The 23,341-nt window shown below is 34.9% G+C and overlaps 1 protein-coding gene and 1 long non-coding RNA gene across 5 annotated transcripts; one reads left to right on the forward strand and one right to left on the reverse strand.

The window, feature by feature from the left end:
• Positions 1–11,745: 11,745 nt before the first annotated feature.
• LOC132704758 (uncharacterized) lies at positions 11,746–18,440 on the reverse strand. Of its 4 annotated transcripts, none has more exons than XM_060674983.1 (6): positions 18,283–18,440; positions 15,975–16,123; positions 15,570–15,821; positions 13,353–13,648; positions 13,242–13,299; positions 11,746–12,155 (listed from the first exon to the last, which is right to left on the reverse strand). In XM_060674983.1, the coding sequence occupies exons 2-6, from the start codon at positions 16,066–16,068 to the stop codon at positions 12,142–12,144; spliced, it is 714 nt and encodes a 237-aa protein (XP_060530966.1). In that variant the 5' UTR covers positions 16,069–16,123; positions 18,283–18,440; the 3' UTR covers positions 11,746–12,141. The 4 variants fall into 4 exon arrangements, with proteins under 4 accessions (XP_060530966.1, XP_060530963.1, XP_060530965.1 ...); XM_060674980.1 differs by having other exon boundaries at positions 13,035–13,299; positions 18,283–18,439; XM_060674982.1 differs by lacking the exon at positions 18,283–18,440 and adding an exon at positions 16,214–16,349 and having other exon boundaries at positions 13,035–13,299.
• A 2,719-nt stretch (positions 18,441–21,159) lies between these two features.
• LOC132704673 (uncharacterized) lies at positions 21,160–22,697 on the forward strand. Its single transcript, XR_009619298.1, has 3 exons — positions 21,160–21,281; positions 21,367–21,474; positions 22,382–22,697. It is a non-coding gene; the product is annotated as an uncharacterized LOC132704673 (long non-coding RNA).
• The last annotated feature ends 644 nt before the right edge of the window (positions 22,698–23,341 follow it).

The raw sequence follows: 23,341 nt of genomic DNA on the forward strand, positions 1-23,341 counted from the left end.
CTTTCTTTTTCTGGGACCAATAATTGTTTTCCCTCTTGATTTCGAGCAGGTTATAGTCAAAAACAGCATTTTTTTAACTTACTGAACTTACTTAAAGCTGTAAATAACTGCTTAAAAACCCACTTTCTTGAAGTAATAGTTTATCAATTAATTAATAGGTTTTTCTTAATCATTTCAAATAGAATCCAGCAAAAATCGAGTTAAAATTGAACTGAGGTGGTTTTTACTTGATGAAAATCCATTTATCAAAATAAATAAGAACTAAAAGTTCAGATTTTCACGAAATTATATGTTTTTACATGATAATTGTTTCGACAACACCGTGTCTTTATCAAATGTAATATTTACAAACTTCCTGCTACTATATATATCGAAAAATGATCATTAAACCATAATTAATGTTGTTGCGAGAATTTAAGTTCAATAAAGGAGAGGTATTTATATGTAATTGATCGTTAAGTCTGTAAATACAGACAACAGTAAACTCTATTTATCCGAAACCAAATACAGAACACGAACAATTTAAAACAATTACATACATAGGAGCACCTAGCGAAAAAGTATCAAAACATTTGTCAAAATGTGGTTTAAAAATAGCTTTCAGAACTAACAACACAACCAACAACCTCCTGATTTCGAGCAGATTCTAGCCAAGAACAGCATTTTCATAACTTACCGGACTGAAATCGCTCTTGCCGAAGAACTGCGGAAGCATAGTTTTCATGTCGATATGTCAAACAAATCTTGAGCAATAGAAAATAACAATAACATTATTTTTATGGGTTTAATTACTGTTATTATTGTATATTTAACAAAATTTAAGGATTTCCCATTCTGTATAGTTTTACTAAATAAATTTCCCGTGAGATACACCTCAAGTGGTAGAAGAAATAAACTTGAATTCTAGACAATATCGTATGCATTATACGAGTAGATTTTTAAAGCTATAGACCGAAGTGTTCAAAAACGTCAGAGTCTATAATTACTTTTTGTCGCGTTTATAACAGCTTATTCTAGGTAAATGCTTGACTTGTAATCTCGGCCAAAATTGTTTGTGTTTTTGGACAGGCACATTCTATACCGGATCGCGATAAACCGAATAAAAATAGAACCGAAGGGCCGAAACCGAAACGCTTTCTGCTTTCGTGATTGAGTTCACTCAGAATTATAATTCGGATAAAAAAAAAGAAGCGGATCGGGACGAGCCAGAAGACCCGAGCGAAAGGGTGGGGTTTATTCAGGATAATGCATCATAAACTCGGAGTGTAAAATCTTGTTCCGGCAGGCGGCCGACCGGAAACAGGATATTCGAGCCGACGTCCGAATAAAGAGCGTCCGGAACGTCGCAGTGACTAGCCAGCGTCTTTCTGACTTACTAATTGACGTAGACACGCGAGGAATAGTTTATGACGTGCGGCAAGGGCGTAACTTGGGTGGTATCGGCGGTTATCTGGTAAATTACCGTCGCCACGTGGTTTTAAATTTGTAATTTTTACCTATTTTTCGATCCATCTATAGATTGGCAAACGAACGAACATACTACACTACGTTAATGTGTGGCGCACAATATCAATTGTTTATCCCTCCCCTATCTGCCACAGGCGTCGTATATTTCGTGTGGGGATATGTCCTTCACACCTTCAAGTTTCAGGATGTCAGCTTCTGGTTTTGATTGCTTAATCTTTCCTATCATTGGGTATCAGCACAGTATGTGCTCCGCCATTTGCTCAGTCTCTCTCATTTCCGATGTACATCCTGATCTACCGCCATAACCATACTAATGTCTTTCTTTGATAAACAATAATAATTGTAACTGGTATAGTCGCTGAGTGATACAGAGGTCACATCAACGTCTTCCGTGCTCTTTGACCATCTGTAAGTGTTTCAACTAGCCACTCTTTAAGTTGTTTTCTTACAGCAGAGAACGTGTGTTAAACTCTTATGCTATCAAAAATGTCTGCCACAATCCGGCGTCTGATCTACGTTTAAGGCAATCACGCAAAATAATTAGTCACCGACCTACGTCTACGCGAAGATGACGTACCTGTAAAACTACTTTATCGCTTTACGTGTCACTAACTTATAAACTGACGTTAGTACTCAAAAGGGTAACCTAAATAATAACCACATATGACATCGGGATAGGTGAAGATATTGCCGTAAGTCAGAAAAATGCTTCTTTGCTTTGCTTAATAGAGATCTGGGCATTTTTTGGTGACATTATGCCAAAAAATTGTCAGCGATCAAGGGCTTATTGGTTTTCAAATGACTGCAGCACGTATTGAAAGTCCATTCTAAACATTTTTTGATATTGGCTTAAAAATTGCCCTTATTATAGGCACAGGTCAGGCTTGTGCTTATAATAAAGTAGTCATATTCCAATGACAAATGTTTCAATAAGAATATTGAACAACATTTTGTGAATTAAATAGCAACGTGTAGTAGACAGTCTACAAAATTATATCGATTCATGCTTGCGGGTCATCTAGTCTGAAAAATATAATAATTTTATTACAAATTTTTTATATTACTTCAATGTGAAAATAATCTTGCCTGATAAAGGATTTCATTAAACAAATAAAGGTACAAAAATCTAATATCGCGCTGGTAAGAAAATGCGATAAAGGATGTACGCTACCGAAAGATTTAAGTTAGAACAAATATATGTTTCTGTGTGCAAGCTGTACCAAATTTAGTAAAATATATCAATAGATTGACAAATTGCTCCCCCATTCAAAACATTTTAAGCTCTCACACCTCTTCGTAACCTTAGACGGTGATGGAGGTTTCCATATGTTTGTCTGACCACCACGGGTGTATTGGTCGGCGAGGTAACAGCCTAACTGCGGAGATTTGCCGACGGGGTCCTTTTCGTGGACAATTGAGCGTAAAGTTTTGATCCGCCCAAAGGTTTTCATGCCGAGTTAACTTGTTCAAAAGATAATTTCACCAGTCTGTGGCTTAAACGAAACCGGAAATTCAGGCAACAAAATTTAACAATTTTTAGTTTCCGCCTTTATCGAAGAAAAAACGTCATTTCGCCACAAAAGAAGGAGATTTTACCCACGCTTTTTTATTCAGCATACAGGGTATTTCAGAATTCAGTGCAAAGATTTTTAAGAAAATTTATCTACCAAGAATAAGTCTGTTTTTTCATAAAAGCTTGCTTCGTTTCTGAGTTACAGAGTGTCAAAATATCTTTTATTTAAATTATGGCTGTGTTTTTTTGTGCTACTACAATTTATATAACCTTAGCTCTAAATTCTTAATTCTCTACAGTCTGCTGACATATTCAAGTTCCAGGATCGCTGTCTTATAGAGTTATTAGTTACAGTATAGTTGCAGCAAAACTTTATTACATTGCATCTAATTTTAAATTGTATAGTACTGGTAAGCACTGTCCAAAACGCACAACTAAAATAGGGGTAATTTGTTTTTCTACTGCCGTTTGTAGCATACCTGATTACACACCGATCTGGCGTGCGGGAAGCGTCACTTTACCATGTCGAGTCACTTCGGACATTTCCGGGATTTTTGCCGCACGGGTTTGGGAGCAATCGGATGCTTCCGGAGATATTTCCCATGTCTTGAATTTTGACTTTTGTCACTTTTGACGGTCATATCACTGAATGTAATCGTGTTGTTTTGCGGTCGGTTAACTTTTTAAGTCACTCGTGAGTCAAATGCCGTTTACTGCACTAAGTACATATTTATTACAGATTGTTACACATTAACCGGTTAAGTTGGAAACATTCGGACATCTTTGGTACGTAAGTATATATGCACTCATGTAAAAATTTAAAATATTTAATAGGTATTCTTTTATTAAACCTATCTTACAATTTTATTATTTTCTTAGACACAAAGATTTAAGTATTTTCAAAAATTTGAAGAATGATGCTGCTGTGCCGAGGATAGTTTGAAAAATTTGAAAATAGATTTAAATTGAAATTAATTGATGAAAATGAAAGCTGAACCAGCTAGCGCATCTAAGAAATATTCCAACATTTTAAAGGGAATTATTGAAAACGTGGTTATAAACCTGAAACAGCGCTCAACGAAGACGATCCCACGTACATCTTAAAAACCGAAAAATCTGCTCCTGGTTTTAAGGCGTGTAAAGAAACGATTAACTTTGCTACTTGGTGCAAATGCCGTGGGTGATTTAAAGCTAAAACCACTTTTAATATATTTGTCCGACAATCCAAGGCCTCTTAAAGGTCTAATTAAACATAAATTTCCCGTCACATGAAGATCCAACAAGAAAGCTTAGATGACTAAAGCTACATTTGATAATCGGTTTAAAAATCACAGAAGTGAAAAAATATTTATATAGGTTTTTGTCGAACGTGATGTTCTTGATTTATTTGAAGCTAATAGGGAACCCCTTTCATAAAAGGAACTAATTTAGTCGCAACCAGAACCGGCATTTGATGAAGAGACCGAACCTGACGTCGAACGTAGCGCTAAAGTTTCACGTTTCTCTTATCGTTATGTGCGAGTACTTTTTATGAATGTGTTTTTGATTTAGAAATTAGAAAGAATTAAAGAAAGTGAAATTAAAACTCAAAGAATTGACATTTTAATTTTTATTGGACATGAAGACAAAACGAGAACCCAAGAAGTTTGTTAATTTTATTTAATGCAAAATATTGAGAAAGGCCCATTACAAGGTGCACAGTCAGTGAAATTGGGAGAAAATTTATAAAAACAGGGCACGTGAAAAAAAAATTATTAGGTGTTGAAACTTCTTGACAAAATGTTAATGGCTTTAAAAACCCTTCTAAAACATTACTCAGAATATTTGAATTAATTTGCCTAATTTCGTATCTAATTCCAATTGTTCAATCCTCTAAATTTTGTAGTTTTTCGTTATAGACTTTTGATTTTAAATATCCCCATAGGAAAAAGTGCAGTGGAGTAATATCGGGATGGGACGGGGCACCATCATGTTGAAACTAATTCTAACATCTATCTGGCATATCAGGCTGATTTGGATTTGTAAAAAAAACTCTCAATTTTACTTACTGTGGATTTCGTGACGGCTCTTTCTGTATATGTTGCGTTAAACAAATTGCAAACTTCTACTTCATGAGTTCTCGTTTTGTCTTCATATCCACTAGAAATTAAAATTTTTATTCTCTAGTTTCATTTTCATTCATATTCAGTTTCTTTACCGACAGAAATGAAAGTATGACTATTTAAGAACTCCACTGGTACTAGCTGCTTATTACCTGACTTTTAAATAGAATTCGTTCCATATTTTAGCCATTCACCAGCTGAGAATATCCGAAATATTGTATATTAAGTGTTTAATTTCAAAAGGAAACTAAGATTGAACACTAAAAATGTTTAGGGATGCGATAAATATCTGCCAGCTGTAAGCACTGAAAAATGTCGGAGCCATATTTGTCCAACCTAAAATCTGAATGATTTGCGATCCAACCATATTCATGGTTACTAGTTTGAGGAAAAGAAGTGAGTTTTCTTTGATCGGCGTCGCCGTCAGCAGGTGCAATAACCAGCGTCTTACATTTTTCACTTTTCTCCTTTAAAGTTGTTTCGAGACAACTGCAAATTGATAGGAGCAGCGTATAAAATGTTGCATAAACCGCGATTACCGATACTCTTCGATTAACCAATCCCATTTGAGGTTCCAGTGGGTAACTGCGAGATCTTCTGAGACAATGTAATTTTTCCACATTTGATCAGCGTGTAGTAGGTCTTTAATTTTCTTCTCGGTTTTCGGAAGGGCCATTATTTTCACTGCAAATAGCTCTTCGCCTTGTTCTGCTAGTGACTGACGTTTAATTATTTTGATTTTTTACATGACGTCGGACCATCTTCGCTTTGCTTCGTGACTTTTGATTTTTGAGGGGCCTATTACTTTTCTATCGTGAATGGAATTTTTTGGTCATCCTGTAGGCCTATAGTTCTTTTTAAATAAATTCTCAACCTACCTTGAAAGTCATTTCAAACTTTGGTAAAAATACAAATCTGCACTGAGAACATATATTTCCAACTCTATTTTTCAAAAATCGAACTGAGGTGGCTTTTACTTGATGAAAATCCATTTATCAAAATAAATAAGAACTAGAAGTTCAGATTTTCACGAAATTATATATTATGACATGACAATTGTTTCGACAACACCGTGTCTTTATCAACTATAAGTATAACTATAACTATTTTTCAAGTATCTCGCACATCCTGTATGATAAACGAAATCCGTAAATATGAAAACCACCACTAATTAAGTTAAATTGTCCTTTTTTGTACGTTTTAGCCATTTTCACATACTTTTAGTTCTTGCATGTAACGGATACACTCTGTACATAATCGAAACAGTAGTGGTCAAGAAAATAATTTTTATTTTAAGCACAAAATAAAGCATTATAAAAATATTTCACGTCTAACAGCATCCAACTTGCGAGAGTAGACTTTTGCACCCCTGCGAAATATCAAGTCTTTAGCTGCAAATTTCGGACACTTGATTGCTTAAAACGGAATCTAGCAGCAAAAATTTTAATGATTTAAATTTAAGGAAACATTTTTAAATTTGCTGATGATATAAAGGAATATTTTTGTGTAGAAACTTATTGAAATAGAGAACTTATCGAATTAGGAATTATTTTTAGAGATTTTAAAGATTTAAATAACAACTTTTTTTACTAATTTTTCAATGAAACTGCCACAGGCTACTGTAATGCTTTTTACAAAACTTCTGGATCCCTCCTGCGTCGGTGTTTGCTTAGTCGAAGTTGCTGACGTTTCGCCAATCATCCTGCTGGCTGCTTCAGAGCTTGACTTGACAGTTTCAGTTAAGCTCTGAAAACGCCAGCAGGATGATCGGCGAAACGTCAGCAATTTCGACTAAGCAAAAACCGACGCAGGAGGAATCCACAAGTTTTGTAAAAAGCATTTTTTTTTACTGTATTTTTTATTATATTGTCCTTATGTACGGGCATTGTACACTGAAGCCTAAACGTCCCGTATCTCTCTAATGAGCCCTGGTGAAGGCATATCTGGCTTAATTTGATTATTTTCAGTTTTATTCTAATATTGCTTTATTGCGCATTCATTGCGAACCACCCTGTATGGAAACCAATATTACGCACTTTCATTTGAATGGGAAAATTTATTGTTTGATTGTAATTTCATAGATTTGCCCAACGTGTGCCGTTCTTATTGAACCAACCTTTGCCGAAATGTGGACATTTTATATGAGCGTAGATAGTTTCCAAAAATTTGATTTAATCGATTTATTTTTAAAACCTAATCACTAAACCGCATCCGTATCTTATTACTTCTTATTTAAAAAAAAATCGCGGCAAGCGTGTCCATATATCTCTGCAAAGTCACAGAAATTCAATAAACGTTACCAGTTTGATCCCCCGGCTTTTTCAACCCCCCGTCGTTATTTCTGTAGTATCCGGAACCGACTCCGGATTTCACTTCCAGTCGACTGTTTATTTTTACTTCCTGCATATCGGTCTCCTGTCATGCATTCGAAAAGACTCCGCGGAAAACTCTTGTCTATATACGATAAAATATAGTAATTTTATATCTTCGTGTACGAGGCCAATTTTGGCGTTTTCTTTCAGTCACGCAAATGCTGTTTTATTTTTGTAACTTTATATGGTCGCTTCTCAAAAAAGAATGCTTGGTGATTGATTGGTCGAACCTGTCGCCCTGACTATTTTGAAATGTCTACCTAATTCGTAACTAGACTAAAACAATCAATAAGGAGCGTCTGGAAAATATGTGTTAAAAGATGAACCGGCTCAAAGCGTGTCAAAAGCCAACATTCACCAAAAAAAGGTGATGCTCTCCGTTTGGTGGGATGTCAAAAGAATCGTTTTTTTTGAGCTTTTGCCGGACAATACAACGATTAATTCAGAAGTCTATTGTCATCAACTGGACAAATTGAATGATTCACTTAAAGAGAAGAGGCCCGAATTAATCAACAAAAAGAGTGTAGTGTTCCGCCAGGATAATGCGAGACCTCACACAAGTTTGGTCACTCGCCAAAAACTTTTACAGCTTGAATGGGACGTACTGCAACATCCACCATATTCTCCAGATCTGGCGCCTTCCGACTACTATTTGTTCCGGTCCCTGCAAAATTTTTTGGATGGCAAATGAAGATGTCAAAAACGACCTGAACCAGTTTTTTGCCAGCAAGGACCAAAACTTTTATGAGAGGGGAATTATGTTACTGCCAGAAAGATGGCAAAAGGTGTTGGACCAGAATGGCCAATATATAATTTAATAAAATATTTATTCATTATACGAAAACTGTCTTTCATGTTCTCCAAAAAAACGAAATTGCGTTACACTTTTTTCGTAAATTTTGCAAATGAAAATGGCATACTAGCAGGTCTGTTGTGTAACCTATTACCCCCACTAAATTTCTAAATGGTCTTAAAACTTATTTCGTTTAATAAACCCATTGTTTTGCATAATTTATTCCTTCTTATTCATTGTTTTGCACGATTTATTCCTTGTTATTCATGTTTGATAAGAATTCTAGTTTTTGAGGTAATTACTTAATTAAAATGATCATTAGTAGGTAACACTACACAATCTGGCACATTAATGGCCGTTGCACTTTATTAATTTCATTAATTTATTTTTGATATACTGGAAAACAGAATATCCCTGTCGTGGAAGCCAATATAACTTAATAAATATTTTCTAACTATTGCCTGTAAATTTTAAAACAAACAAATCGAATTATTTTAAAAAATTGACTTATTAACTACAGTTTGAAGATCAACAAAATAATGTTAATGGCCATATCAGTTGCAAGTACTTTTCCTAATAAACAATTTAACTTTGAAATTTTCGCTGTTTTGAGATGTATGTCAGAAAATAATAAAGTTATTCTGGTGATCATATTCCGAAAGGGATGCCTAAGATATGGCTGATAGCGAGGCAGAATTTCATCACGCCGATGTCCATATTGGTTAGTAAATTATACCAAGTGAAACTCTGGGCTTAGGGGAAATATGAACTTCGTCGCTTTGAAAGGCGGGGGTGAATAACATAGTGAACATAGTGAAAAACTTTATAAAATGTTTTTATGCAAAATTCAGTAAGGTACTAAGGTACGAATGGTTGCACTAGTAGGAACGGGGCACAATAAGTGGCTGTTAACTTAAAAAATTGAAAAACAGTAATTTATTACGCTGGTTGTACGTAGCAGATTAAATTATGTTTCCTATGGCGTGGTTATTCCCAATAAATTGTATTTTTAATGTTACAGGATATTATCCTAGCACAATTTTGCAACAAATTTGTGCTGTGCTGTTAACTTTAAAAATTAAAAAACAGTAATTTATTAGGCTGCTTATCAGAATTAATTACGTTTCCTATGATTTTCTTGGAAATGAGAACAAAGTAGAAACCTGTGTGGAAAGTTTTGTAAAATTTTATTGTTTCTGGTTCCAAACCTCCGCTCAATTTAACAATAATTAAATAAATCAAATTAACGATGACTCAAGCTAATAAATAGGATCTTAAGCGCAATTTTGCAACAAATTTGTGCTCGTGCTTTGCGTAAATAGTTCAATTTTCTTCAGTTTTCAACAACTGTGCTATTGAGGTGAATTAATTCCATAGCATTCTTAGTTGAAATGGCAAAAAGAACAACCGCTCTCTTTTTTTGCAAGGAAATCCCGATATTTGAATATAACTCAAAAACGAAAAACGATATAAAACAGTGGTTTTCACCGTTTCGAACAATGTAATTTTGAAATAAACCTCCACTGCACTCCCATTGATTGACATAATTCTTTACCTCAACGCTAACACATTGTCCATAACGATTATCATGTTGCGAACAAGAAACCTCAATTAAGGGTCGTCTCAGTTGCGCAATAAGGCTTATGATGAAAATCGACTTTCCTCGCGGAGGGCTGGCGGCGGCGGAATCTTCCTTCCTTCCGGTTTTTAACCAATGGCGGCGCCGTAACCAAGGTAACGAATAACGGAAGTTACCCTATGAACGAGTTCCACCTACGAGTTAATGCGCCCGGGATTATATTGTCTTTTTAGACGGCGAACCCGCACACACATTCACCATAAAGGAAAATTACGATTAAAGTGATATACGGTCATATAAGTTTCCAAACGGCCGGTACAGACCTCCATGAAAAATAGGCACGGGAAAATTTATATCTAATTCAACGAAAAAGACGAGGAGGATTCAGAAGGAGGAGAAAGATTTCGTTTAAAAGAGAATTTGGATATAAGCTAGTAGGCGATCGATAAACACCGAGCCACCTGCGTTTATTGTTTTGACGAGGCATCACGAACACAAAGAAAGAGTCAGTAATAATTTTATTTTGTCTAAGAGGTGTGGTGAAATGAATATTATTCAACACCCAAACATCTACCACAAATTACCCAAACATTTACAATTTACAAAATATTTTTGCTGCTGACTATGACTTCGATTGATGTTAACATTGAATTACATAACTTAACAACATAACTTAGCCATTCAATAATTATATACGTACTGTATACGTTTAGAATAGAGATCATTACTAAAATATAAATACTATAAGAAACATATTATTTGAAGCCAGCATGACGGCATTTCAGAAACGTAACGAGCCAACTTACACCGTAGAAAGGAATAGGATTTACTTACTGTATAAAAGCTCTACCTACATATTGAAGCAAGGTACGAAATTTTTACCAACGGTTCACAAAAAAAACCGTCGCATTGAAATAAAATTCAATCGGACCCAATCGCAAGAGCGGCTGCGCAACGTGTGAGACAAAAATATGGTTTTGACTAGATTTGGTTAATTGCGGAACATTTAGTTTTGAATGGTTTCTGGCAAACTCAAGCGATACGGATTGTCCTCATCCTGTATTGGTTGACTAGTCTGTATTAACCCGGTTCAGAACTGAATTATAACGTTGATCACTATAACAAACATTCCAATGTTTTAAAACATTCCGTAGACATTTTAGTTATAAAATTTTAATCAAACAATTCGAATACGATTATGTGTGTTACGACGATGTCGGTTAAATACATTGCATCCCTTCGGTCTCAAATAAATTCGTTTTCGATTGTAAACAAGTCAATATATTCTCTTTTACGTTCTAATCGTACGTAGTCAGATCAAGACGCGACCATTAGAGAATGAGAAACAGTCAGTTGTAATGTTAAATTCGAACAGTTCCCCTTTTCGAGATAAATTGATATGAGAAAACTTTTGCGTTTATTCTTGCCAAGTACGATGCTTTTATTGCCTAAATGGGTTCGTTTTGCTGTTACCTTTGAAAAATTAAGTACCATATTACGCCTTTTCCATTATTCGTTTCAAAACTCGAAAAAATTAAAAGAAATCGATGGCAAGGTCACGCTTGCCATTTTGAAATTCACATCAGTAAATAATAAAATTTGTTCTGGTGATCGCGTAGCCACGCAGCTACCGGTAAGACGAATTTGCATACCAGAACATTTACGAGATTGAAAAAATGACTAGCAAGCTTAACTAGAATAATTTGGGAAGCAATTTAATTTTTAAGAATTTTAATTTTAATTTGCGCCACGGGCAAACAGGGGCTTTTCCATCTATCTAACTTATTACAATGACCAACATTAATGAGTGGGATGCTAGAAAAAAAAGGACCCAATAAGTAACTGTTAATATGTTAACTACGATATGGTCTTTCCTATTAATTTTGGGGGTTATAAGGGATAGAATAGAAACGTGCGTATAAAATTTTGTAGAGTTTTATTGTTTTTTTGTTCCAAACCTTAGATAAAATTAAAAGTAAAATAATTTAATTAATTTAACGATGACATAATTGTTTTTCATCCACTTGCAGTTTATTTGGATGGAATGGAGAGACACGATTTCTTGTATGCAAGTGAATGAAACGATCCGTTTAATGAATTTTTAGCATTGATTGACTTTTTGTATATTATAAGGCACTTTGGTTCTATTATATTGGTTGATAATGTATAACGTATAAGTATGTATAATTGTGAACACTTTTTGTTGAAATATTTTTTCAATAGACGATCGAATATTTCAGTCGGCTAGTGTGTAGTCAGGCATTTCGTACCGTTCCGATGATCAAAGATATCACCGAATTCTTAGTGGTGCAAACTTAGTAGACAGCGGCTGAAAATTAATTGACACAATAGAACAACGATAAATATAAATTAAAATTTTATATCAACTTCAAAGTTGTGGACAAATAACAGTACACCAAGAACTGACAATTGAAGTCTATAAGCCAGTTTAGTTTAGCTCAAACGTTGATAATAACAGAGGTGTAGCGCCTCCTTAACTTCATTTTGAACCAATATCGTTGCATGAAATTCCGCGATTGCGATTTTTTGGAGGTAATTACGCTCTGTATATCCTTTGGTATTGTTATTCATCCGAGCTGTGTAACGCAACGCAAATTATATGTTTTATAAAAAGTCAAATTGAGAAATGCTGGGGAAGTTATACATGCAAGCATCGGTGGAAACAATTTTAGGATCGTTAAAGTGGAGGAAAGAATATACCAACTTATTAGAGTTTCATTAAATATTACTTTGGAGGTATTTTATAGCATGGTTTTGAAAATGTCAACACTTTTCAAATACTCTTATTATTGCGGAGGCGAATGTATCTTTTTGCTGCAAAAGCTTTGACCTAGACGATTCAACAATAGAGTTTTAGAAGGTAACAAAAAACGATTACAAAATAACTGTTTTCTATGAAAGATTTACTCCTCAGCCGTATAGGGTGACAGTAAACTAAACCAAAAATAGATGAACACAGAAAATGTATGTTTCTCGGAAAACAATATTTTATGTTATGTTTATGAGTTTTTTTAAAAAATTTCTTTTGTTTGTTATCCCATTGTGATCCTCTATATATTTTGAAAATTACGACAAATTAACAAAATTTAACACAGTTTGACTAAAACAAAATGGATGTTAAGTCTTCAGTTATAGTCTAGGTCAATGCTTCGGCATAATTATGAAACTTGGCCTGCGCGGCACTTACCGAACGGCCTGATGGGGTGTTTGTCCCACAGGAACGTCCTCTTGACGGGGGATAGGTAGGAGTCGCGCAGGTAAAAAGGAGACTTGCCCCAAGGACTGTAGGAAGAAGCAGGCCTGAGGGGCGAGTCCCACCAGAAGGGATCGCGAGTTACGGCGGAGATCGGCAGGGAGGGAGAGGGATTCAGGAGATCGTTGAGCAGACTCTTACTTGGTGGTCGGCTCCAAATGGGTTGACCAGCGTAGTTAAATGCTGCGGGACGATTGGACTAAAAGAGAGAAATACTTGTTAAAAACGGTCCAAATTCACCTTGAAACCTACCTTGGGAGGTGTAAGGCTTGGTGAGCTGCCACTTAATGGCCACAGAGTTGGGTAGAGTTTGTCCAATTCCGCCAAGCGGTCCAAGTGGTTCAACCACGAGCGATGGGGATCGTACTTGTCAGCAGATGGTGGTGGTCTCTTGCTGTACACCAGATAGAGCGGGTAGCGCGAGAATGGATAGGTTGTATGAAAAATGCTGCTAGGCCATTGGCTGGGCTCGCGACCTTTTACGCGATCGATGTGGTCTCTCCAAGCGGAATCAGCGTCAAAAGGTTTCGGCTTAGTCACATGAAATACTAAAGCATGTACGATTAAGTTACTGTGAACTAATATACCTGATATTGTTTGAATTAGTTTGGTTAGTTCCTATGAGTCAAATATTAGATAGTAAATTATTTGACCTATGAGAAGTTCAGTTATGAAATAATACTGTTTCGTATTTTCGTTACTTTTAATTTGTCTCGAAATGGATTTAAGTCGTTGGTTCATCAAATTTGTTTTACTAAATTGAATTTTTTATGAAATATTGGTTTCTCGCAATTGCGAATTCACCAACAACATTTTACCAAGCTTGGCTTCTTTGTCATCTTATTTACGGGGTTAACTGAAGGGCTAAACAATCAAAAACGCCGGAAATGAGAAATATAATACATGGAGTACAGTTAGTAGGCCAAGCGACACTTACAACGGGCATCCGAAAAGCTATGGTTCTTACCTCCAAGGCGACACCCTATGTGAATCCGATTCCCTCAAAAAATCCTCGTCGAAAAAAATGCGCAAGGAAGGGGATCGAATAAAAAAATGTGGATCACCCTGGCAAATGCTGGAGCAGCAGGACTTGTTAAGAAGCAATGCTGTTTATTTTGTTGGACGAAAAGGAACGAATTGTCGTTAAACTAGTAATTTTTTGGTTAAAAATGCAGTGACCGCCCTCTGCTTAGAATTAGGTGCTTTCGACCCAAGTTGATAGAATTTGATAGTAGGTAAGTATTGTTTTTTTTTTTTAAATTTTCACAGCGTTCCACCACCGAAGTGAAATTTGTAAATAATATAAGTTGGTCAATTAACAAATGAAAGCTCAGAGCTGAGACAAGTGAATGTGATTGGAACTGTAAAATGTCATTTCGGTGGTCGAACGCTGTGGAAACTAAAAATAATAATACTTACCTACCAGCAAACTATCAACTTTTGTCGAAAGGTGTAGTATTGATCCAAATTAATTCCAGATTAGGTATAAAATTTAGAGAGTTCCTCGATTTTTGAAGCGTCCCGAACATCATTCGAAAGAAATTCTCATAAAGCTATTTTTTTTAATTATTTATTAAAAGAAATAGAATAGCTTTTATATCAATCGCTTAGTCGGACCGCTTGAGTAAATTTGTGTTCATAAATTACCGAATGATATTTGAGTTGGATATTTCGAAACCGGCTAGAAGGAACATCCTTGTTATTATGTGGTTATTGTGGTTATTGTCCTATTAGCATATGGTGTTGTAAAAGTTTCTTACGACAGGTTTTGGCAATATTTTTTATTCAATTTTTGTTAGTAAAGCTACATGCCAGTCTCCGTGACCTTTACTGGACACCACAACTTTACTCGATAGCATTAATAGGGACATATACAATGTAAACACAAAAAATAGCACAACATATTAAGGTTATAGTTGAAAATTTGTAACTATTTTCATTTATGTATTGGTGCTCCTGTATTTGTTAAATCGCGGTCACTGCCTTCTTTACCAGAAAAAGAGAATATCGTCTTTTACATATTTAGTCAGCTCAAGCGTTTGCGGGGCTCACACACTCGTTTCGGCTGTTTAATTATATTTATTGTTATATGCGTAATCGCTGTACAGTCATTATTATTATCAAATATAGTTACAATAACATTGCATATTGTGTATTAACCTAAGTAACTGATAAATACAACAAACAAAACTTGAGATATATAAATTATGTCTTGCATACGACACGAAAGCTCAAAACATATACAATATTAATAGTAAAGGCACTGATTCGCGGCACATTGGATGACGTTTGATTGATGATGGAAATTTAAACCTAAGAAGGTTTTTCGAAAATAGAGTTGCCAAATCGTCTTGTCCGAAATTTCATTTTCGCTGAGAATTTGAATGGAAAAAAAATTGGTGGAGATCTTCTTAAGTTCATTTCCATCTTCTGGTTACATACCCAATCAGCGTCTATATGTCGACTTACCAGGCCTGTATCTATCCAATGAGCCATAGTTATGTGGGTAGATTGGTCTCGGTGAATATCCGTATGTGTCACGGTGAAGAGGATCGTAACGATATCCGGGTACGTGGATACGTTCGGCGGCGTGACTGGGGTCATCGTAGATGGATTTGCCGAAAGGCCACCCCGAAGAAAGCTCGGGAAGATCGCTGAGAGGTCTAAAGATGCCTCTCGGTCTAGCGTGTACCGGATCGGATGCCCTTAAATCGTCGGATCCTAAAAGAAAATCAATTTGACATTAAAATCTCGAAAAAGTGAAACTGAAACTGGGAAAATTGGGCAAAACATCTGGAGAAAAATAAAGAACCTGGTGGTCCCTGGTAGACCAGGCACGTAATAAAATTAAAGAGGACCAATCCAAAATTTTACCTTTAAGAGACCTAACAAAAGACTGCCAGAATTTGGCCTTTTTTGAAGGGGTCTCATTAAGACTAATCATTTCTAAATGACTTTTGAAAGACATGGTGACTTCTGTGTTGTTCGGCTATTTCTCTACTGGTTAGTGAGTCGTTCGATTTCTGAAAAAAAAGATCGCTTTACTACGTAAAACCGTTTAAACATGATACACCAACACTTGTGTTTTGCAGTGAGTCAGAGTTGACACCTACGTTGCGCCAAATTCAATTTGAAGGTAGGCGCTAACTGATCAACGAAATGTAAACGATTGCAAGGACGATGGAGAATAAATATGTTAGAAGTACACATGTGCTGTGGAATTCCATAATCGTAATTGTGGTCAGTAAGGTGGACGCCGCCGACTAATTTGGTGTGACTGTTGGGATGTCGGATTCTGATTGGTTTCGGAAGATGCGCGCGTCCTTTCTATTTTTACGACCGCCACAGTCTGATTTGGCAAACGTAGGAGGATTAAAAATGACATATATGCTGCTGCGAGGCGTTTCAGTTGGCGATGACGCTATTGATTGTTTGATTGGGGCGTGTATTTTATACAATGTTTTTTTTTTCATAAAAGAATAAAAAAAAGGAACAATTGAAAGTGTTTGGTTATTATTACCAGTAATTACTTCAACACTGAGAGAAATAAAAAGAATTTAATCAAAACTTAATAGCAATTAAGGGTGCTATTCATTTTATATTTCCAAAAACATTGCGTTTTTATTGACATTGCCATTCAAAATATTAATAGAAATATATATAATGATCTGGACGTTACGTATTATATTTCATATTTATTAATAACTTTTAGAAAAGTTAAGTTTTTGAATGTTTCCTTTTGTGTTTTGGATGATTGCGAAAGTTCAGCAGCTTTCTCCGTGATTTTCGCCTTGCGTGTTAATTTGAACCCACGCTGGTAATGAAATTCGAAATCCGCGAAAAACAAAAGCACATCAATATGGGCCACGGAATGTCGAAATCCTTGTCGAAAATAGAAACGTATAATTAGATCAACCTCCACGCGAAACCGCGATTCAGGCTGACGTCATCTGTACCAGATTATGTTTATGCGAAAATTGTCGATTCTCCCTTTTTAGATGGTGTTGACATTTATTTTTATTACTCCGGGCGATTATTCAGATTCATCGGCAAAAAGTTGGTAGTGAGCTGCAACATTCGTCAAAAGACAAGTTTGTGTGCTTAAATTAGAGGAAAACTAAATTTGAAAAAATATCCAAAATTTTTTTCAAATTTTATGCATTACCGAATTTGGTTGCTATTTTTGATAACAATTCCTGTTTGATGATTTACCGTGGAGAATTAAGCTGCAACATAGTTGCGCTAGGGGTAAATTTGTAAATAAAACAACTGCTAAAAGGAGTCCAAAAAATATTTTTTGTTAAATGATGTTTAATGAAAAATAGGGAAAATATGTTAAAAAACCGCCAAGTAATGGGAAAAAATTACATAGTGTCAGCCACAAAAAGTAAAACGACACTTTTGCCTTTTTCCTCGAAAATATTCGAAAGGTTTGGGTGGCCAATTTTGATTTGAATTGAGTTGATGCAACAAGACTTGTTCATCGTTGAATTTTATGCAATGCATGCAATGGGATGCACGTCCTTGGAGGTAAAGGTACAAAATACACTGTTTCAAAATCTGTAAGGAGTGATTCGCACGTACTAAAACGGGCAGTACCAAGTGGTTGCATTAACATTTTTTCGGCGTGTATCTGCGCAGCTATTTTTAACCTGGCTTCACTTTAGCTTTACAAAAATAGCAACGACGTGTTATATAAATCGTTATGGTAGCGAAATTTTATATGATTCGCTTTTCTGGTTAAAAAAAGTTCTCAGTAGTAACTGCTCATTCCAAGTTCTGTAGTCATGCATTAACATTTAACAGGTGACCACGCATCGAATCGAATTTGGCTCAGCTTTAGATCGTAGAATACGTTGCCGCACAAACAGTAAAAGCCTTTTCTTGAATGTTGGTGCTACAATAGACCGTTGGTCGCGTGACGCGGTTATTTTTTTTTTCTCGAAACACGTTTTCAGTATTTCAAGGATGATCGCGAAAAATATTTACCGTTTGACTTAATCAATCACACCTTAAAATAGATCCTGTCGGTTATATAAATCTGGACGCGCGAATTTGTAGGAAATCACAAAGTACTTACAAATGCCGAGTAGAAATTAAATAAAAAAAACTTTTGAACTCACTGCAAACTCACGTATAAGCTGAGGGTGATGGTGAAATGGATAGATTATCCGGTACAAACCTACTAAGTTGGCGAAAAGCGAGTCGTCTTCTACGACTGCTGTAGCGTTCGGCACTGACTGCGTCGCGGCGCTCCGGATTTCGGGAGTCTACAGCGTCCCTCGTGACGTAGAGCTGCGGGGGCAGCTTTCTATATCCCGACTTCCCGCGGATCCAAATACGAATCGCATTTTCGCTTTGGAAAACTATCATTTCGACGTAATACTTTAACCGAAATAGCATGAAGCGTTTATATTTCTGGTCGATTTGTTTTTCTTTACGCCATTACTAAAATTGTGTGGCGGAAATATTCTGAATTAAAAAAATGCCGCTTGCCAATATATATTAACGGTTCAGTAAGTAATTTTACTTTTCAGTAACGCAAAAAAAAATGGAGAAAGTGGCAATAGGAGTCGATTTTCAAATACAAGAAATGACTATTTTAAAAGACCTTATAGCTAAGCAAAAGGAATCTTTTCCTTATAGTTGGTGCGTGTGAGATGGTGGCAACTAACTTTACTTTCACACTAAATGGTGTCGTAAATAAAATTCCCTTTGATGCAACTTGTCGGTTCGAAAGTAGTGATAATGTATTAACCAATCCGAGTAACACAGCATTAAGCATCACGAAAATACTTTGGAAATAGTATCACATTTTTCGCGTTGCAAAAGAAGATGTGATCAGAAGAAAGTCATAAAGTTTTACTGTAAATTCTATGCCGTTTTGATGTAATTGTCAGTGCATATGTCAAAAATTCAACTGTGTACTACTATTGTAAAACTTTGCCGTAGAAACTGAATATCTCCTTCAATAAAGTTTTTCTCAATATTAACATTAATTTATTATAATTTTTTTAATAATTTACGATGAGACGAAAAGTCAGTATAATCTAAAAATAATGCAAAGCTTACTAGCTAATATAGTAGCTAACAAAAGTAGCAAGACAATCATATTAATTCAATTGATATTATTTATAGTAATTCAAATTGCTGAGTTATTTTTTATGTTGAATTTTGATTCATTTCACAGGCCAGGTATTTTTTATATGATTTCAGCTATGGGGATCGAACCAATACGAAAATAATGCTTTTTGGTTAGTTCAGGCAACGTTTTTTAATTAACTTTTGAGGTTTCATATTATTGTTTTAAAAATAGGAACATTACGTAACATTATAAAATTGCTACATCACTGGCACACATTTTACATGATTACCAGAATATTGGCGCGAATTCTCCGAAGGTAAAATAAAGTTTCTGGGTTTCCCAAATATGTAGTTCAAACATTGCCGCGTGGGATCGTGGCAGCATTTCCTGAAGGAACGCATTGTGCAGTTAAATTTCTTTGACATTGTTAGAATTTTCCAGATATACGTTTTGCTATATGCGTGGTTCTTTTGTGGTCAAGAAATTTAGACGTAATGTACACCCCTGTTGAACCAACAATACTAGGCTAGTAAAAATTGGTGATCAAGACACACTTTGGGCGCCACATATTGTTTGCAAGGGTTATGACATCGGAATAATGGAGCCAGACGATCTCCACCTTTTGAAATACTTATAACATGGAGCAATTGCAAAGTAATATTCGTGGGTATAATACTAACAATTTGAAAAGCATTGTTTATCCGAACTTCAAGTCTACAATTAGGTCAATGCCATATGGTCCTTATTACAATCCAGCCAATTTAGCCACCAACAGTTTTTCTTAACCTGATATAGATGAAAATACCTTTAATGATGTTGGAGTGTGTCTCAGCAACCACTGTTATTTTCACAGTGACTTATGAGAGGTTTATCTAAGGATCTTTCCGAAATTTTAGCATCCAGACTTTGAAATCAAAATTTACTGGCACAATACATTAAACTCGCACATTTCAGGAAGCGCGAGCGCGTCAAGTTATACGCTGTTCATTGTACCGTTATTGCACATGAAAAAATGCGACGAAAATCTAGAACTACTGCTTGAGAAAATACAAGGACGATGGTTCGATGGTTTGCGGTGACATAAAAATTGTGGGACTCCTAATATCAGAATATACGAATTAGCCCTGTGTTTTGTCTGAGTGAGAAACAAACAGCAACGTTTTGTGAAAAATAACTGACCAAAATGGGTTAAGTTAGCTCCCTGCTCAAAAAATATTATTCACGATAATCTCATCGATCCACACCGTTGCATATTAAATTAGGACTGTTGAAGGAGTAGCTTTAAATAAGGAAAATTGTGAAAAATAAAGCGATTAACGGAAGAAGACCTTTTGAATACCGTGATCGTATATCCAAATTACAAAGTTATTGGAGGAAACATGTTAGAGAAATTTAGGGAAATGGATGCGATATGAAACTACACTTTGTACACTCACACCTGGACTGGTTTCCAGAAAATTTTGGTTAGCTTTGGTTAGTTTGAGTGAGTGACGATCAAGGTGAGAGGTTGAACCAAGATATAAACGAATTGGAACGCAGATATCAAGGTCGATGGAACGTTGCAATGGTGGTGGAAAGTTTTTCGGCCTTGCTTGCAACTTTGTTAGTTAATTTAGATATTTTAATTTGGTTTTTGTTCTTGTACTAATAATAAATGTTTAAATCAACCGGATTTTCATTTATTAATTCTTTAAATGTTGATAAAAACCTTACGCGATAGAGGAAAATGCTTATCAGATTTGAATTTAGGAGGCTTATATTATATAGAATCAAATATCAGATCGAGATCAACTTGCAAAAGTTTAAAAATTGTTTGCCCGTGTTATCGTGTACTTTACATCAAACTTTCTGATGGATATATCGGTATCGAGATCTTTTGAATTATGCCAACAATCAGATCACGTTTTATAGAAACATGGTTTGTAGTTTGCTTAAAAAAGTTCGAAATAATGATTACACAATCAGTGTTGGCAACAAATACGTAAGTATCGTGCCAGGTTTTATGCACCTAATAATAATAATGAGGGGAATCGTAGCTGGAGTGTAAAACATTTTTTAAGCAAGAATAATGCCCGATAAAACACTCCCAATATGCAGTAAGTTATCCGAAAATTAACCGAGGAATAATAATAAAATATAAATTCCATAGACTATAGACTAACTCGTTTTACATTTTTCCAGTTTTTTTTACTTGCTTGTGCTTTTTGAGGGCAAATCGTTTTGCTAAAGGATGATGATGCTAATTGTTTATCCTTCTTTCAACAAATTGGTTGACTGTTACAATCTTGGGTAAGTAGAATTATAAATAAAAAATAAATCAGTGTATTGTTATCCTTAATCGATTGATATAGTTATAAAAATTTAAAACAAAATAACTTAAATCTATATCTATAAAAGGACTTAAATAATTAAGAGTTTTAAGTTATTTTTTACAAATATTTCAAGAAAATATTGTTTAAGTAAATTTAAGTATTATATATGTTGATGAAGTAATTAAACAACGAGAACACTCAATTCTATCATTTATATCAATGAGCAAGAGAAAGACGAGAATTGCCAGTAGTCGTCTCTTTCTAGTGTAAAATTTGCGTCACTTTTCTATCACGTCCAATGTCACTACCACAAGTAAGGAAAAAAGGTTTCATAAAAAACGGTGACGGTAAATATTCTTTTGTTGTTAAATTATTAATTAAGTTAAATTTTTCTGTGATTATCAACCACCGTAAATGTTTGACAGAGAATATTGTTATTCCAACTGAGTTGCTTGCCAGAAAACGCATGCGTAAACTAAAAAAAACGCGAGTATTATTTTTCGAATATTTTTAAATACACTGATCGGTTTTGCTAGCAAAACCCGCGTCAGGAGAATTTTTGACGTCACGTAATTAATGAACCTGCATTTTTTTGCATGATTTTTAATTAAAAATTTATGTAAATGTGTCGCAAGCGTAACGATATTAAACACGATATGTGTGGCGATATTATCAGCAAGCCGTACTAGAATCCGGCTTACAAAAATTTATTATTTTTGTATTTCATCATTATTGATTCTATATTTAAAAATATGAGTGTTGCCAAGAGCGCGAAACAAAACGCGATGTTTTTATAAATTATTTTAGATTTATGGTAGTCTATAAAAGCTATAAAAAATCTTTTGCGCGCCCAGATTACGCTCATTAAAAATTCAATTTTCCAGGAAACCGGAAAATAACAAAGTTTTACGCCAGCGACGAGGTAATTGCGGTTTCGGTATATTTAAGAAGATTGCCTTGTTTTCATAAAGAGATCTGGCTAAAATTTTGCATTACTTTTCGATATTACACTTCCAAAACGTTTCAGCAGCTGCATAAATAAAAAAAAACATGAATGAAATTATATGCATTTCATTCCAAATCCTGCGATCCTACACAAAACTAACTTTTGTTGACTTACTATTGCTAATGTTTTAAGTAGATTTTGGATTTTGTGGATCGTGGATTTTCCCATTATGTTAACCTGTCAATATTTATTGACAAACATCTTGATGTAAAGAAGTAGTTAGAATATAGAATAGAATATTAGAATATTAAATTTTATTAATTACATAAAATTTTTGTTTCCAAAATCGTAAAGGGTCCCATTCTACAAAACTTTTTAGTACCTGAAGCAAAAATAAAAACTATGGAAAATTGATATTATTTTAAAATCGCAGTAAACGATTTCACGCGATTTTTGAATAATTAATTCGATAAAATGCAGATTGAATGAAACAAGTGGGTCCTGTTCTTTAAAGATAGGCGACCCAATTCCGCTTACACGTATATGCGTAATGGCCTTTGCCAACGGAAACTGCTTAAATATCGAGATTTGGGTCAGCCGCGCTTGTTCATTTTCACGTATACCAAATTAACTCTAGCGATGTCTTGACCTTGCTTTTTGACATTCTGGACTCCGGATTTGGATTGTTGCAGGGTGGTTTTAAAGTTTAATGTAAAGAAATATTTATAAATAAACAACAAATATGTTTATTTTAATTCATTCAGGCGAAATGTAAAGTAAATTTTTTTGAACCTGAATTAAAAAAAAATCTAATTACAAACTCCGAATAATAAGAATAAGAATAAAATATAAATAATTATACAAAAAATATCACTATTATATCATTATAAAATGCAAA

Source organism: Cylas formicarius, unplaced genomic scaffold, assembly GCF_029955315.1.
Source record: "Cylas formicarius isolate icCylForm1 unplaced genomic scaffold, icCylForm1.1 PGA_scaffold_7__23_contigs__length_41026272, whole genome shotgun sequence".
NCBI lineage: Eukaryota > Metazoa > Arthropoda > Insecta > Coleoptera > Brentidae > Cylas > Cylas formicarius.